This window comes from Aotus nancymaae, unplaced genomic scaffold, assembly GCF_030222135.1.
Source record: "Aotus nancymaae isolate 86718 unplaced genomic scaffold, 86718_ANA_hifiasm-v0.15.2.pri h1tg000009l, whole genome shotgun sequence".
NCBI classification, from domain to species: Eukaryota; Metazoa; Chordata; class Mammalia; order Primates; family Aotidae; genus Aotus; species Aotus nancymaae.
Window position 1 is genome coordinate 16,457,142 of NW_026988420.1, and position 18,012 is coordinate 16,475,153.

Genomic DNA, 18,012 nt, shown 5'->3' on the forward strand with positions numbered 1-18,012 from the left:
AAATCACTTTACTTTAGAAAACAGGAAAGAAAATTTCCTTTTAGAATAAAAGGGAAGGAAAATAGATGACCAGACTTCAGCTTTCATTCTTGGTCCACCTGAGTGAAGCTGGCTGCTGAAATGAATGCAAACCAGGTTGTGGAGAGCCTTCTGGCTTTGAGCCAACAGGAAGAACTGGTAGATTTGCCAAAAGACCACCCCTTGAGTGAGAGTGAAGATGAAGGGGACAGTGATGGAGAGAGAAAGCATCAAAAGCTTCTGGAAGCAATCCATTCTCTTTATGATAAGAATAGGCAGAAATTGATTGAGAGGTCTGAGGCTGGTCTGAAGGTGTCAGAGTTCAATGTCAGTTCTAAAGGATCAGGAGAAAAGCTGGTCCTTGCAGATCTGCTTGAGCCTGTTGAAACTTCATCTTTTTTGGCCACTGTGAAAAAGCAACTGAACAGAGTCAAATCAAAGAAGGTAGTGGAGTTATCTTAACAAAGAAAAGATTGAACAGATCCACAGAGAAGTAGCATTCAGTGAAACCTCACAAATCCTCTCCAGATGGGACCCTTTCATCCTGAAGAACCGACAGGCAGAGCAGCTGGCTTTTCCCCTAGGGAAGGAGCAGCCAGCCATTGCTCCCATTGAACATGTGCTCAGTGGCTGGAAGGCAAGAACTCCCCTGGAGCAGGAAATTTTTACCCTCCTCCATAAGAACAAGCAGCCAGTGACAGACCCTTTATGACTCCCATGGAAAAGGCCTCTCTGAGCCATGAACCTGGAAGAGGCAAAGATGCACCGAGCAGAGCTTCAGAGGGCCTGGGCTCTGCAGTCCTACTATGAGGCCAAGGCTCAAAGAGAGAAGAAAATCAAAAATAAAAAGTATCACAAAGAAGTCATAAAGAAAGGAAAGGCCAAGAAAGCCTTAAAAGACTTTGAGCAGCTGCAGAAGGTTAATCCGACTGCAGCATTGGAAGAACTGGAAAAAATTGAAAATGCCAGAATGATAGAAAGAATGAGCCTTAAGTACCAATCCAGTGGGAAATGGGCCAAGTCAAAGGCAATTATGGCCAAATATGACCTGGAGGCTCACCAAGCTATGCAGGAACAGTTGGCCAAGAACAAAGAACTGACAGAGAAACTCCAGGTAGCCTTTGAGAGTGAAGAAGAGGAGGGAGGCACCAAAGATGTAGAAGAACTCTTTGTTCCTGAGGTAGTGAATGAAGTGCAGAAGAATGTGGATGGACTGAATCCCTGGATGCTCAGGAGTTACACCAGTAACACCAAAGAGGTTGCAACCCAGGAGGACCCTGAGCAACTGCCAGAGCCTGCAGCCCATAAGGTTTCTGGAAGTGAGAGAGAAGAAAGACCAGTGGCAGAGGAAGAAAATTTGTTGAGAGGATTTGAGGAAAGGAGATCCCTTAGAAAAAGATCTGAGCTCAACCAGGATGTTGAGCCAGCAGACAGTCAAAAAACAAAAGATTCTAGCAGCCAGGCGGTGCTGTCTGAATTGAGGGCACTAACTAACTCAGAAACTGAAGAAAAACCATCAGTCCAGGAAGCAAAAAGCAAGTTCAGAGGGGACTGTTCCCCAGGTCCAGAGAGAGGAACCTGCCCCAGAAGAGGAGTCCCCGGCTAGAGAGGCCAGAGAGAGTACAGACTCTGGAAGAGCTAGAAGAGCTGGGAAAAGAAGATTGTTTTCAAAATAAGGGGCTTCCCAGACCTGTGTTAGAAGGGCAGCAGTCAGAGAGGACCCCAAATAATTGGCCTGATGCCCCTAAGGGGAAGAAGAAGGAGCAAATGATCAACCTACAGAACCTCCTAACCACACAGTCTCCTTCCATGAGGTCTTTGGCAGTTCCCACAACAGTAGAGGAGCTGGACGATGAAGAGGAGAGAGACTAAAGGCAGATAATAAAGGAAGCTTTTGCTGGGGATGATGTCATCAGAGATTTCTTGAAAGAGAAAAAGGAAGCCGTAGAGGCGAGTAAGCCCAAAGACGTGGACCTGATACTACCTGGCTGGGGCGAGTGGGGTGGTGTGGGCCTAAAGCCCAGTGCCAAGAAAAGACGCCGGTTTCTCATTAAAGCCCCAGAGGGTCCTCCAAGAAAAGATAAGAATTTGCCAAATGTGATTATCAGTGAGAAGCGCAACATCCATGCAGCAGCTCATCAGGTACGAGTGCTTCCATATCCACTTACCCACCATCAGCAATTTGAAAGGACCATCCAGACCCCCGTAGGATCCACATGGAACACTCAGAGGGCTTTTCACAAGCTGACTACTCTCAAGGTCATTACCAAGCCCGGCCGTATCATTAAGCCCATAAAAGCAGAGGATGTGGGCTACCAGTCTTCCTCAAGGTCAGACCTGTCTGCCATACAGAGGAATCCAAAACAAATCACACGTCACAAAAAACAGCTGAAGAAAAACTCTGTAGATTGAGTAGCTGGAGGAGTGACAGCCTGGAGCCTTGACTCTACTTCCTGTGGTCCAGTTTTACTCTGCTACACGGTGGATTCCAAAACTGGTTCAGCACATTGCATGTAGTTGAGCCACATTTAAAAAAAAAAAAAAGAAAATGGATGACCATTAATTAGCACTTTAGAATTTATCAGACATTTTTAGAACAGAAAAATTTGGTACATTTAAATTCTAAACAATACAGTGGATGACTCTTTTGAATATACCTAATGATTTCCTTAAAAGAAGAAAGAAATTTTAAACAAACTTGTTTAGTCATCTTCACAAAGCATACAGTCCAGAGGTGAGACTGACTGATGCTTTATAGGTGTGTGTAGGTAGGACAGTAGAGGCCAAGGTGCTGCCAGCAGTCCTTTCCATACTAGGTACTGGTGAAAATTGTTTTTGTTTAGTGCTGTCAGCACATTTGTGTGGGTCTCATTATCCCTTAACAGCACCGCATTGCAGCCTGGAAGTCAGCTTTAAGTCATTCAAGAGAACTTCAGGTTGTTTTTCTGACAGTGATTATGTGATATACAGATACATCCACAGGGTGTCTTACCAGCATAATGCATCGTAAGATAGCAAAGTGGCATTTTGGAAAGAGCACTGGGCAAGCAGTTAGCATATCTGGGCCTATCTTCAGCTTCATCATTCACAAACTTCTGACTTTTTGATACTAAAGTGGCTCCTTTATCTTTTTGAGTCTGATTTTTCATCTGTAATCTGGAGTTGTTAATTCCAGTCCCTACTATCTTTTAGAGTTGGAATCAGATGGAAAGTTGGTGAAACTACTTTGAAAATTGAGTTACTTTTTTTTTTTTTTTTTGAGACGGAGTTTCGCTCTTGATACCCAGGCTGGAGCGCAATGGCGCGATCTCGGCTCACCGCAATCTCCGCTTCCTGGGTTCAGGCAATTCTCCTGCCTCAGCCTCCTGAGGGATTACAGGCACGCGCCACTGTGCCCAGCTAATTTTTTGTATTAGTAGAGACGGGGTTTCACCATGTTGACCAGGATGGTCTCGATCTCTTGACCTCGTGATCCACCCGCCTCGGCCTCCCAGAGTGCTGGGATTACAGGCTTGAGCCACCGCGCCCGGCCGAAAATTGAGTTACTTTAATTAAAGGTAGCTTTACATAGTAAATGTCTTCTATATCCTATCTTTATTAATGCATTATAACTGAATGTAGGTTTTTAGTTACTAGGCCAGTAGCTAGGAATTGGTATAAATTTAATGCAACTTCTATCCTGAAAAACTAGCATGGAAAAGTGAACACATATGTGGGCAGACATGGCTATAAAGACCTAAAACTTCTGCATTTTCTGCCTATATAATCAATCCTTTCTAGTACAGTGAATTGACCCCCTCCATAGCCTGATTCATCTTTGTGCTAAGGGGCAAATGAAAGGGTATATTATTCCTTTGCAGTCTCTTCTCAGTCATTCACCAATCTGGCCAGCTTATCTACTCCCAATTAGGTTGTTGATGTATCTGCAGGCCATCTGTCATCAGATCAAAAAGTACTGAAACAGAGGGTCAGTCACAGGATGTTCTGACACACCATTGTAACTTTGTGTTAGAGATGATGCCATTTAGAAAAAGACTGGTAGAAATTGGAGTGAAAGGAACCCTACAGATTTTCTAGACCAGTTCTCTCTTATTTTCAGCTTTACAGACAAGAACAATTTAAATCTAAAGAATTTAGCAGACTCCTTCAGTGTCACAAAGCTGTTTAATGAAAGAATCAAAATTATAACCTGGATATTCTGACTCCTGGCCCCATGCTTTTTCTGACTTTGTAGCCACACTTTGAAGGAGGATTCATACTGTTACCCACTCAGCCTACTTATCTACATGGAGAAAATTATGGGGCCAAAGATAAATAAATTGAAATGCCCAGAGCAAAAGGAGAGGATGTAGTGAAGAAAAAGTTTTCCGGAATTCAATAAAATATATTTTAAGCTTACATCTTCTAAATGATTTTGATATATCACAGATAAATTGTTGGAAGATATAATTTGCATATATGTTCATTATCAATGATCCTAATGTGGTATTACATGTATTCTATTTTTTCTGAATGACTGCATGAAAAGTGTCAAAGTGGCATGTCTGCTAGTATCTGTCTGCAGAACTTCAGGATGACTATTCCCTCAAATGTCATTTTTGAGTGGTCCAAGCCTGCTATGTTTTGAACCCACAGCAGTGGAGATTTGTATTCTTATTTACAGTTGTGTACTATAAAGTATGTGTTACATAGGCTTTGTGTAATAATTATTTGTAAATATGATTTACATTTGTATTTAGACATGATTTACATCTAAGAGATACAAAGTCTTTGTCTAAATATGATTTAAATAAGTGATTTTTCATTCCCTTGGATTCTTTCCAGCATGGTCCCTTTTGTATGCCTCACATGGTCGTCTTGTTCTCCCACTAATATTCCCAAGCTCCATATGCCAATAAAAGAAGAAAGAAAAATAAAAGTTTGTCTTGCTTATGGAACATTAAGAATAGGTTGTCAGGCTTAATAAACTTTTAATGAATATTTCAGACATACAAAAAACTACAGAGCTTCATATATTTGATTTAAATCATTTTTGAGGAATTTTATAAAGTTATAGGCAAAATTATGAGATAGAGATCAGTATGATTATCGATGTTTTCATAATATTTGTGTTTATGTAAATGTACCCCAAACTCCAGAACTCTGATATATTCATATATATTCACAATAAATATGTCTGTGCCAAATCTGTCAATCAGTACAATAGAAAAGTTTATTATATAACTACAACATGTTACACAAATTTTTAGAAGCAAATTATGTCCTGCAATTTACCCCCTATTTCCTGCTGCTCCTCTGCTAACTCATTTGCCTCTTTTCCACCCTAAATGTAAGGCCACCCTTGGCTTTGGAGAAGCATCTGTTTCAATATTCCTGCTCTGTGCTCACTTGGACTATATGCAAATGTTACTAGATACAGAGGAGGTCGAAGTGTTGATACACTTATTGCTACCATTTACAGAATGATCACTTTGATACTATCATACATCAATAGCAAGAGGCTGATTTTTCTAATAAAAAAATTTGTAATGCATACAGCTCTGATGAACAGTTTCAATTTAACACATGAGGCCAAGGCTAAAGCCAGAGCAAAGTAATCAGAGCCGTGCCTCAGGAACATAATTTAGCTAATAGTGTCTGTAAAATGGGTAAGGTCTAGAATTAGGGACTAAAACCAGTTGAAAATGTTATATATACTTATCACAGTGAATACTTCCAGTTTACAGCAAAGAATTCAAAATTGTTGAGTAAAGCTTGGTGACTATTACCTAAAAATACTTTAGGCAAGCATCTTGTCATGGGAACAAACCAATAACCTGATAAGCTTTTTTTTTTTTTTTTTTTTTTTTTTTTTTTTTTGAGACAGGGTCTTACTGTCACTCAAGCTGGAGTGCAGCGATGTGATCACGGATTATAGCTCACTGTAGCCTCAACCTCCCAGGCTGAAGCTGAAGTGATTCTCCCACCTCAGCCTCCTGAATAGCTGGGACCACAGGTGCACACCATTACACCAGCTAATTTTTCTTTCTGGGAGGTAGGGGGTAGGGATGGGTGTTTCCCTGTGTTGCCTAAGCTGGTCTCAAACTCCTGGTCTCAAGCAATCCTCCTGCCTCAGCCTCTCAAAGTGTTGGGATTACCACTTTGAGCCACCACACCTGGCCTGTTCATTTATCATCCTTAAACATTCTTTTTTTTCTTTTTCTTTCTTTTTTTTTCCTTTAGTTGACTTGATCTTTGGATGTTTGGGGTTTTTAGGAATCATGTTTCATTTCCCTTGCTTTCAAATACTGTTCAGAATAAGGATTAAATGAAGTCACTAACAGTTTTCCTATGAACTAGTCCTGAAAGTAAATAAACACGTATACACACTGAGCACTGAAAGAGCTACAGATACTCCATTAACGATACTCCAAACTGGACATATCTCAGGTGACTCCAACGACTTGCATTCTCCACATTTAATGAAAATTATATGAAATGTAAATAGTAAACAGACCTTAGAAATTATCTGATCAACCTCACCTGATCTTTATTTTCTCAGCTTAATGCATCAATGAGACATTTGACTTTTCTTATAGAGCAGATATTTCAGACAGAATTCTACCACGTTGAAATACAACCACTTTCTCCTTCCTAAGCCCAGACACACTCATTAGTGTTTAAATAAACATCTGGTAAGCTCCAGGCACATGTTCAACACTGGAATTGTTATGATCAATTAAAAAAAGTTTAAGTCTAGTTTCCTACACCAAACAGCTTACAGTCTTAATAAAGAAATGTTTTGCCATTTACTAATTCAAGAAACATTTCTGACTGTGCTAGTAACTGTATATAAAGAGACCATAAGATATAAAGACCAGATATAGTCCCTGCCCTCAACCTATACACTTGAAACTATTGGAAACTAATCCAATAAAACGAAATGGTCATTTAGTGCATAATTAACACACCATGCCTTGTTCTTGCTCAATTGCCTCATTCCTGTGCCAACATCAGCTTCAAAAAGGTATATTCAATGTAACAAGAAATTTCAAAATCAGTTTTATAAAACGGCAGATTCATTATGTTAAATGAATTAATCTGTATATTGTATTTGTTTTATACTGCTGTCCTAACAAATTATCACAAACTTAGTTAACATAAATTTATTATCTTACAGTTCTGCAGGTCAGAAATCTGAAGTGGATCTCACCAGGCTAAAATCAAGGTGTTGGCAGGGCTGTGTTCCTTCTGGAGGCTCTAGGGAAGAATCCATTTCTTTGCCTTTCCCAGATTCCAGAGGCTGTCTGAATTCTTAGTTCGTGGCCTTGTCCTCCATCTTCAAGGCCAGCAACATCAGGCTGAGTCCTTTTCATGCTGCCATCTCTCTGCTTTTCTCTTTTGCCTTCCTCTTCCACTCGTAAGGACGCTTGTGATTATACTGCACTCACGTGGATAAACCAAGATAACCTTCCTATTTTAAGGTCAGCTGATGAGCAAACAATTTCACCTGCAACTTTAATTCTCCTTCGCCATATTCACAAACGGTGGGGATTAGGACGGAACACGTTTTGGAGGGGGGTGTTGAGCCACATTACTCTGCCTACCATGTGTTAGCTGAAAGATTTCTTAATCAAAACTTTAAAAATATGAATGTCTACACTCAAAAGTTAGTTCTACTTTCTAAATTGAAAGAAAAATAAATCCTTGCGATTACTAGAAAACCCTTACAGTAAATGAGCATTTATGACTTGTACCCAAACAAATACTATAGGTAACAGATACTAACTTATTAAGAAAAAGTACAATAATCACACTTGTATATTTTGACTGGTTGTTGATGTTCCTTGGTCTTTATCAGTAATACAAATGTGGTCATTAGATGGAGTAGAAATATTCTCCAAGCCTTCACTTAATTCTTCAGGTTTCTGCACACTTATCCCGTCTTTTTCTCTTGACTTTCCAGAGTCCTGAGAGGCACTGGAGGCCTCGTCTGTTTTTTCTTCCCCTTTGAAAGTAGCGAGTTTTTCTAAGGATTCTACTACTTCATCTCTCAGTTCATCTTCAGATTCTTCAAAATTTCTGAAATAATAAGCAGTAAAAATCAGCGTTATGATATGAAAGCACTGAAGAATACACGTAAAACTTGTTTCCCTTTTCACTCCATCCCCAATTGAGCAATATAAAAGTTGCATTTTCAGCCAGGTTTTTCTAAGCGGGATAAACAACTAATGTTGAGAGAATTAGTCTTCTGTTTAGTTGCACTTGTGTTAAACACCCTTTATTATACTTATTAACATCCATCATCTGATGTTTAAGAGGAGAGGGAGAGAGTATAAAAAAAAAAGAAAAAACAATTGCCATGCATCGAGCCCTTACCATAGGTCTGTCACTGTCCTAGGGTACTTATACTGTATTTCATGTAATACTAACAACATTTTGAGGTAGACATTATAATCATCAAATTGTAAATAAAGAAGCTGAGGCTCAAAGAGGTTAAAAAAATGTGTCGAAGGTCTCACAGCTGCTAATTCATAGAACCAGGAATTAAAATTATGTCTAAGACTGCAACATTGGTATTTTTAGAAAGGAAAGGGAATAGGAGATCAAGAAAAGATTCTGCACCAACCTAAATAATACTAAAAGTATCTGCACCAACCTAATATTTAAGTAGCAAGTGTGAGGTCAGGAGTTCGAGACCAGCCTGGCCAACATGGCCAAACCCTGTCTCTACTAAAAATACAAAAAATTAGCCAGGCATGGTGGTGCACACCTGTAGTCCCAGCTACTCGGGAGCCTGAAGCAGTAGAATTACTTGAACCCAGGAGGCAGAACTTGCAGTGAGCCAAGATTTCACCACGGCACCCCAGCCTGGGAGACAGCGAGACTCTTAAAGTGGCAAGTGGAGGAGATTGAGAAAGAGCTGGTAAGAGCCAAGCAGGTGTGTATCATGGAAGCCAAAGGAGTAGCCAATAAGATAAGGACTGAGAAATGATTATCTGACTTGGCAATTTCAAGGTAATAGATGACTTTTGAGAGAATATTTCAAAGAAGTGCCACACAGCAGGAGCCAATGTACAGTGGGTCAAGAAAGCAATAGGAGGTTAAGAAAGTGGTGACAGCAGGAACTACAGGCAAGTGCCACCATGCCTGGCTTTTTATTTTGATTTTTAGCAGATAGGAGGTCTCACTATGTTGCCCAGGCTGGTCATAAACTCCTGGGTTCAAACAATCCTCCCACTTCAGCCTCCCAAAGTGCTGGGAGAGCTACTCAGGAGCCTGATGCAGGAGGATTGCTTGAGCCCAGTTTGTGGTTGTAGTGAGCTAGCATCATGCCATGCACTCTAGCTGGGGCAAAGAGCAAGACCCTCATCTCAAAAACAAAACAGCAGTGACAATGAGTTTAAACTCCTCTTTCAGGGAGCTTGGCTCTGAAAGGAATGTTGTTATTTAGAGAACATGGGGCAATGGTTTTTGGTGGTGGTTTTTAATGGGAGAGATTTGGGCATGTTTATATGCTGAGGGAAAGGAGGTAGTAGATATGGAAAACAGGAGACAGGTGGAACAACCGATAGGAGCCAGGTCACTGAAAAGTCTGGGTTTTAGAGTACCTGTGAAGCACGGGCTTTCAGCAGGAAGAGGGACAGTTTTCCCTAGGAAAAGGAAGATAGGGAGAGAAAAGGAGAGAAGGACTCCTAGATATAGAGAAGTTATGGAGCTAGAAAACTGAGACAATTCCTTCTGCAGACCACGTATACTATCTCTGTGAAGAAGGAGGCATAGTCCCACGATGAGAGCGTGGTGGATGGGAGTGAGGTGAGGGATGAGGGTTTGGAATCGCTGATTCCATTACACTGGGAAGAAAGCGGACCAGGCTTAGGATTGCCAGTCATCACGGAGAACCCCACTAAAACTGGAGACCATAAATTTGGGTGGACCAGTAAGTGCAGCTCACAGTTACCGTTTCTGAGATATGTGCTTTACACAGATCCTTCCTTTGTCTTTGTTCCTCTACTATTTAAACTATGCTGTGTCTAGGTATAAATCTCTTTTCATTGTTGCTGCTTGGTAATTGTTTCATTTCCCAGTCTCTCCGCCAGACCAAGGTGAGTTTCCCCACTAATAAAGTGCAGGGTGTCAACAGAAAAAAATAAAAATAAATTTTGCTATGGTCTGAATGTGTGTTCCCCTGTTCCCATTCGTGTGTTGAAGCCTAATCCTCAATGTGATAGTATTGAGGGGTGAAGCCTTTAGGAGGTGATCAGGCCATGAGTGGGATTAGTGCACTTATAGAAGAGGCCAAGGAACCTTGTTTGCTCCTTCCACCAAGGACACAGCTAGCAGGTGCTGTGTATGGAGCCGAAAGCTAGCCCTTACCAGACACAAATCTCCTGGCACCTTGATCTTGGACTTCCTGGCCTCTAGAACTGGAAGTGTATTTCTGATATTTTTGTTAACTCATCTAGAGTAGCCAAACAAGCTAAGACAATCTTCCTGCTCTTTACTGAGGGACTATGTTTTTCTTATGTTTGGATTCCTGAATTTAATTATATAATTTTAAATATACGATATTATGGTCTTCCTAAGATAATTATATTATTCAAGTTCTTCATGGTCTAATTGGCATTTATTGTATTTGCTATCTCTCACAGTGGATTCTGTTTTTAAATATTCAATTGTAAGTTCATCTTCACCAGTGCTTTAGTGAAAAAATCCAACATTTATCCCTCCAGAGTGTCTTATATTTACTTCTAAAATTCCTAGGAGTATTACCACCCCTTAATGTTAATTTTAGTGTTAATTTCTCAATATGGATGCTTCCAGACCATACAAGTATTATAATTCAAGCTCCAAACACAAGTGAAGTCAAATCTATGGTTATGAATGTCTTAGGGACAATTTTTCTTCCACAGATTGGGCTAAACATACAAGCCACATTACTGGGATTTTCTTCTAGACCACACTTGCTCTTCAAGGGTCCCAACTAGCAAGAATGGAGGGGAACCCAAGGAAGACGAGAAGACCCTGTTAGATATTTAGGAGGTATGCAGGAAGAGGAAGGAAAGGAAGAAAAAGCAATTGTATATCCTCCAAAACAAAATGAGCCCACAAACTAAAATTCTAACACCTAAACAAATCTAATGGTAAGAAAGATGGCATAAAATTAATAAAAGAAAAAATTGGGCCATGAACTAACTCCGGATGAAATTATTTTTATGGAGGATTTTGATAAATCTCCTAAAGTATTCTCAAAAAGATAATTAAAGCAAAGCATTTATTTAAATTTTTTATGAGAAATAATTATGCATTAATGAAACAAGACCATATAAATACAAAAAAAGTTATCTTGTACACGAAATGTATAATTACTTAAATTAAAAACTCAAAAGACGGTACGAAGATAGGATTAGAAAACAGTGTTCAAGAATTCACCCACAATTAATCCCAGCACTTTGGGAGGCCGAGGTGGGTGGATCGCCTGAGGTCAGGCATTTGAGACCAGCCCGGCCAACATGATGAAACCCCATCTCTGCTAAAAATACAAAAATTAGCTGGGCGTGGTGGCTGGCACCTGTAATCCCAGCTACTTTGGAGGTGGAGGCAGGAGACTCACTTGAACCCAGGAGGCAGAGGTTGCAGTAAGCTGAGATCGCACCACTGCACTCCAGCCTGGGTGACAAGAGTGAAACTCTGTCCCCCCCAAAAAAAAAGAGAGGAGGAGGAAGAGGGGGAGGGGGGGAAAGAAAGAAGAAGAAGAATTTACCTGGAAAGGAACAAAGAGAATAAAAAGTGAAAGTACAATTAGGTATTATTGGAGATAATTGAGAAGATACAAAATATATCTAATTAGCCTGTGCGAGGTAGCTCACACCTGTAATCCTAGCACTTTGGGAGGCCAAGGAGGTGGATCACGAGGTCAGGGAGTTCAAGATCAGCCTGGCAAATATGGGTGAAACCCCATCTCTACTAAAAATACAAAATTAGATGGTCGTGGTGGCACGTGCCTGTAGTCCCAGCCACTCGGGAGGCTGAGGCAGGAGAATTGCTTGAACCCGGAAGGCGGAGGTTGCAGTGAGCTGCGATCGCACCACTGCACTCCAGCCTGGGCAACAAGAGCAAGATTCGGTCTCAAAAAAGACTAATTTCCCTAAAGTGTGAAAAGTTCCCAAATCAATACAATGTTAATACCTAAATTTTAAATTACAGGACAGTGCACTATGGAACCATTTCTATAAAAAACACATTTATACAAAGAAATATATTTTTGCTTGTGTGTGTATGGAATTCATCTGGAGAAGTATACACAAGAAGCAGATTAGATTGGTTGACTGTAGGGAGGAGGACTGTGTAGTTGAGGTAAAGAGGTAGTAGGAAGGCTGAAAAGGGTACACTTAAAAAATTTGGAACTTTTTTTTTTTTGAGAGGGAGTCTCGCTCTGTCGCCAGGCTAGAATCCCGTGGCACAATGTTGGTTCACTGCAATGTCTGCCTCCCGAGTTCCAGCGATACTCCTGCCTCAGCCTCCCAGGTAGCTGGGATTACAGGTATGCACCACCATGCCCAGCTAATTATGCATTCCTCAGCCTCCCAAAGTGCTGGGATTACAGGAGTGAGCCATTGCACCTGGCCCTGGAATTTATTTTAAAAGTAAATTAGGGGCCAAGCACAGTGGCTCCTGCTGTAATCCCAGCATTTGGCTCATAATTTACTTTATAGGAGCCCCAGGTGGGAGGATCACTTGAGGCCAGGAGTTCAAGACCAGCCTGGGCAACACAGCAAGACCCTGTCTCTACAAAAAAACAAAAAAAATAACTGGCCATGGTGGCATGCTACACCTGCAGTCCCAGCTATTCCAGAGGCTGAGGCAAGAGGATCACTTGAGCCCAGGAGTTCAAGGCTGCAGTGAATATGATCATGCTGCCACACTCCAGCCTGGGCAACAGAGAAAGACCCTGTCTCAAAACAAATGTTCTGAAGTAAATTATAATAAAATTTTCAAAATTCAAAGGACTCCAAAATTTAGAACTAATAAGAGAGTTTATTAAAGTTACAGGATACATCAGTAGTGTTCTATACATTAGCAGTTGCCAATTTGAAAACATAAGAGGAAAAAAAGGAAGAGATTTGTTAAAGGACAGAAAACTACAGCTAGATAAGAGGAATAAACTCTAGTGTTCTATACCACTGTAGGATGACTACAGTTAACATTAATACCTGGTATATAGTTTTAAACAGCTAGAAAGAGGATATTAAATGTTCCCAACACAAAGAAACAATAAATGTTTAAGATGATGGATATGCTAATTATGCTGAACTGACTGCTATACATTGTATGTATTGAAACATCACTATGTACTCTATGAATATGTAAAATTATTGTTTTTCAATTAAAAAATAAAATCAGGCATGCATAGTGGCTCACGCCTATAATCCCAGCATTTTGGGAGGCTGAGACAGGAGGATCACTTGAGCCCAGGAGTTCAAGACCAGCTTGGGCAACACAGACCCCATCTGTATAAAAAATAAATAAAATTAAAATATAAAAAATCCCATTTATCATAGCAACGACAACAAAATTAAGTGGTACTATGCCATAAATAAAATTGTAAAAATATTGAAAAATAAAAACGAAAGAGAGACATAAATAGAGAGTTATACTATATTTATGGATGTTAAGATTTATAGTCACATCAATACATGAATGCATAAAGAAAATATGGTATATACACAGAATGGAATACTATTCAACCTTTAAAAAGAAGGAAAGTCTGGCATTTGTGACAACATGGATGAACCTGGAGGGCATTCTGCCAAGTGAAATAAGCCAGACACAGAAAGACAAATTCGGTATGAGCTCACTAATATGTGGAATCAAAAACAATCGACCTCATAGAAGCAGAGAGTAGAATTCTAGTTTCTAGGGGCTGGGGGTGGGAGAAGGTGGAAGGAAAAGTCAGGAGATGATGGTCAAAGGGTACAAAATTTCACTTTGACAGGTAGAATAATTTCAGAAGATCTATGGTACAGCATGGTGACTACAGTTAATAACAATTTATTGTATAACTGAAAATTGCTAACAGAGTAGATTTTAAGTGCTCTCACCACAAATAAATAAGCATGTGAGTTAATGTATATATTTATTAGCTTGATTTAGCTATTCCACAATGTGTACATATTTCAAAACATATTGTATACCATTCATATATATTAATACAATTTTTTTTGAGACAGAGTCTCACTCTGTTGCCAGGCTGGAGGGCAGTGGCACAATCTCAGCTCACTGCAGCCTCCACCTCTCAGGTTCAAGAGATTCTCCTGCCTCAGCCTCCTGAGTAGCTGGGACTACAGGCACGTACCACCAGGCCCAGCTAATATTTTTTGTATTTTTAATAGAGACAGGTTTCAGTATGTTGGCCAGGATGGTCTCGATCTCCTGAGCTCATGATCTACCTGCCTCCGCCTCCCAAAGTTCTGGGATTACAGGCATGAGCCACCACGCCCAGCTTATTAATACAATTTTTATTTGCCAATTAAACATTTTTTTTTTGGCCAAGTGCAGTGGTTCATATCTGTAATCCCAGCACTTTGGGTGGCCAGCATGGGAGGATAGCTTCAAGTCAGGAGTTCAAGACCAGCCTGCGCAACATAACAAGACCTCTTATCTACAAAAAATAAAAAAGATTAGCCGGGCATGGCGGCATGTGCCTGTGGTCCCAGCTATTTGGGAGGCTGAGGTGGGAGGATCAGTTGAGCCCAGGAGTTCAAGGCTACAATGAGCTGTGATTACACCACCACACTCAAGCCTGGGCAACAGAGTGAGACTCTGTCTCAAATAATAATAATAATTTTTAAAAGATTCATAATCCCAAATATGCCAATTCCCATAATTTAATCAACAAATATAATGTCATTCCCACCAAAATCCCAACAAAGTTGCTCATACTTTGTAAGAGAATGCAAAGATGTACAGCAGGGTGTCCAATCTTTTGGCTTCCCTGGACCACATTGGAAAAATAAGAATTGTCTTGGGTCACACATAAAATACACTAACACTAAAGACAGCTGATGAGCTAAAAAGAAAAAAAAATTCAAAAATCTCATAATATTTTAAGGAAGTTTACAAATTTGTGTTGGGCTGCATTCAAAGCCATCCTGGGCTGTGGCTTGAACAAGCTTGATGTACAGTGTACGATGAGTAATGGGAAACAATAGTTAAGATAATTTTGAAGAAAAAGCTGTAAAGACTAGAACAGGGTGTGAGGACTCACCCTACCAGATATCAGGAGGTACGATAAAGCCATGGAAATCATGACAGAATATCACTGAGGCAAATGTAGAAAATGATGCCACTGGAGAAGAATGGAGAGCCCAGAACCAAACCCGAGCATTGTCAAACTTGATCTTTGTAGCTAGGTCTCCGGTGGCTATTTCCAATGTCTCAGCAGCAGCATTTTCACTTGGTACCAGTGCTTGACTTAGGTATCGGCGAACGATCTACTTACGTATCATCATCATCAGATCTTGGTTCTAGCTGTTCCTCATCTACTTCAATGCCAGAGACCATTTCTACCTTTCCTTCATCTTCTTTAGGTAGCCATTGTTTTAATGTTCCCATAGCTAAAGAAATGACAGAGAAAGATATTAAAGCATCCCAGCCTATATACCCAATGAGGAGCATATACCAAAAATCATATGGTGAACATCAATATAATGGCAAACTTCTTAGCCATTTCCATCAAAACAGAGAATAAGAAAGGGATGATAACACAACCAGACAAGAAAAAGTGACAGGAATAAGGATCAGAGAGGAAGAGACAAAACCCCTCCACTTTTGGGACAGATGCTTTGATTGTATAGAAAAATTAAGAAGATCTTTGTGTAAAAACAAGATTAACCACAGTTGGACCACTCTTACTCTCCACTGTTTCTATACCCTGAGTATCCCACCATGGTTAGGCTTCATCGTGAATGCCTGCAGGGAAAACCCAAAGCACACACACACACACCTTCATCTTTTTTTTTTTTTTTTTTGAAGTTATTTTTGTTACTTAAAATGTGCTTTTTCTCTTAGGAAAAGAATTAGACTGAAGATAGCACAACATATTTTTTATTGTTTATTTATTTATTTATTTTTGAGATAGAGTCTCACTCTGTTTCCGAGGCTGGAGTGCAGTAGCGTGATCTCAGCTCACTGCAACCTCCCCGTCCCAGGTTCAAGTGATTATCCTGCCTAAGCCTCCTGAGTAGCTGGGATTACAGGCATGTACCACCACACTCCACTATTTTTTTGTATTTTTAGTAAAGACGGGGTTTCACCACGTTGGTCAGACTGATCAATTTTCATTTCTTTATAGCAATGCAGCATCCCCTCAACTACTCTGAGATTCTACAATTATAAGATATGCTTTTATTTCATATATCAATCACAAAAAAATGTTCCCAGTGAAATGGCATGTTTCCTTAACCTTTAGAATTTATATTCCCTAAATATAAATTATTATAAGAATGTTTATAGACTTTATCTCAGCATACATTTTTTTTTTTTTTTTTGAGATGGAGTCTTGCTCTGTTGCCCAGGCCAGAGTGCAGTGGCACAATCTCTCACTGCAGCCTCCACCTCCCAGGTTCAAGTGATTCTCCTGCCTCAGCCTCCTGAGTAGCTGAAACTACAGGTGCGTGCCACCACACCCAGCTTATTTTTTGTATTTTTAGTAGAGATGGGGTTTCACTATATTGGCCAGGCTTATCTTGAACTCCTGACCTTGTGATCCACCCATCTCAGCCTCCCAAAGTGCTGGGATTACAGGCGTGAGCCACTGTGCCTGGCCCCACAAAATTTTTTTTAAATAAAAAATAAAAAGTTCCATCAGGTGCTTCAGGTAAGTTCTCCTGAATTCAGCCCTTCTACTCTGGTTGAAAGTCAAGACTTTATTTGGGATATTTTCAAATTCTCTCTTAGTGAGGGCTTCGGTCTGTCTTTGGACAGGAGATTCGAGTAAAGAGCTCTGCGGAAAATTGCCTTTTTTCTTCCTCTGTTTAACAGCAGAAGGTTGGGGTCAAGGTTTTTTCATTCCTGCCTCAACAGAGAAAGTTTGAATCAAGGAATTGACAGTGTGACACTGGTACTCTTATTTAAGTAGTGTGCTTTTAAGATTGCAACTGTTTTCTACTGTTTGAGATTATGGGTTGGTTTTTCATTTGTGACCAATTCTGGTTAGTAAAATACCAGCTGGACTTATGTATAACATTTATGCGGTGTCTTCTTACAAATATCTAGGAATCAGAGCCCACCTAACCCAGGAAGGTCAAAAGCAGTAGTAGCCAAAATGAGATCCTTTCAAATGTCTAAAATAATTCATTTTGTGTGCACAATTGAGAGAAAAAGAAAAAAGAGCTAATTTCAGAACCAGATAAACTAAATGGGAGACCTACTTTATTTCTGTCCTGGTTGAAATCCGGTAAGAGATTTGGAAAGTGGTTTTTGTTTATTTGGTTTGTTGTTGTTGTCGTTGTTTAGAACTCTATGATCAGAAGTCGGGTTAATTAAAAGTTTAATATTTAGGCCATATAAAATTGTTTCTTCTTTTGGACGCTGTTTCCAGAAATTTTTTTTTCAGTTGCTTCCTATCTTTTTGGCATGACTTTTGCTGAGAAAAATGTAAAACTTCTCATTGGCCTTTTAGGTATCTTAAAAACCTTCCCAAATTGGCTCCTCTACGACTTGTTCTTCTATTTTCTTCCACTTCTGCTCCTCCTTCCTTTTGCAATTTTCAATAACACGTGAAAGTATCTGCAGGAGACTTCTAATGACTCTAAGACCCTTTGAGGAATGCAGAGAAGGTTCCACTCATCCCTCCTTAGGTTGTTCTGTTTTCCTAGTGGAGTACAGAGAGTCATGAGCAGGTTCCTCTCAGATCGAAAGCTCTACTGTCTTTTGCAGTAAGTCACTTGATCCCTTTGACTTTGGGGTACCAGGGATTACATTGTACTGTGAGAGAAAATTGATTTTTGTGTG

At 40.0% G+C, this 18,012-nt stretch overlaps 2 protein-coding genes across 2 annotated transcripts in view; one reads left to right on the forward strand and one right to left on the reverse strand.

Annotated features, from left to right (window-relative positions):
* Positions 1-58: 58 nt before the first annotated feature.
* On the forward strand, positions 59-3,271 carry UTP14C (UTP14C small subunit processome component). The gene is given in 4 exon segments (XM_012466211.3): positions 59-473; positions 475-1,504; positions 1,506-1,618; positions 1,620-3,271. Coding segments are annotated over 4 exon segments (2,307 nt in total). The 5' UTR covers positions 59-120; the 3' UTR covers positions 2,431-3,271.
* Positions 3,272-5,893: 2,622 nt separating this feature from the next.
* Positions 5,894-18,012, reverse strand: part of NEK5 (NIMA related kinase 5) — a 78,349-nt gene continuing 66,230 nt past the window's right edge. The window contains exons 21-22 of the mRNA XM_064373607.1: positions 15,500-15,614; positions 5,894-8,079 (exon numbers count right to left, since the gene is read on the reverse strand). Of these exons, the coding sequence (XP_064229677.1) occupies positions 7,809-8,079; positions 15,500-15,614 (386 nt within the window). The 3' untranslated portion in view covers positions 5,894-7,808. The remainder of the gene's footprint in view (positions 8,080-15,499; positions 15,615-18,012) is intronic.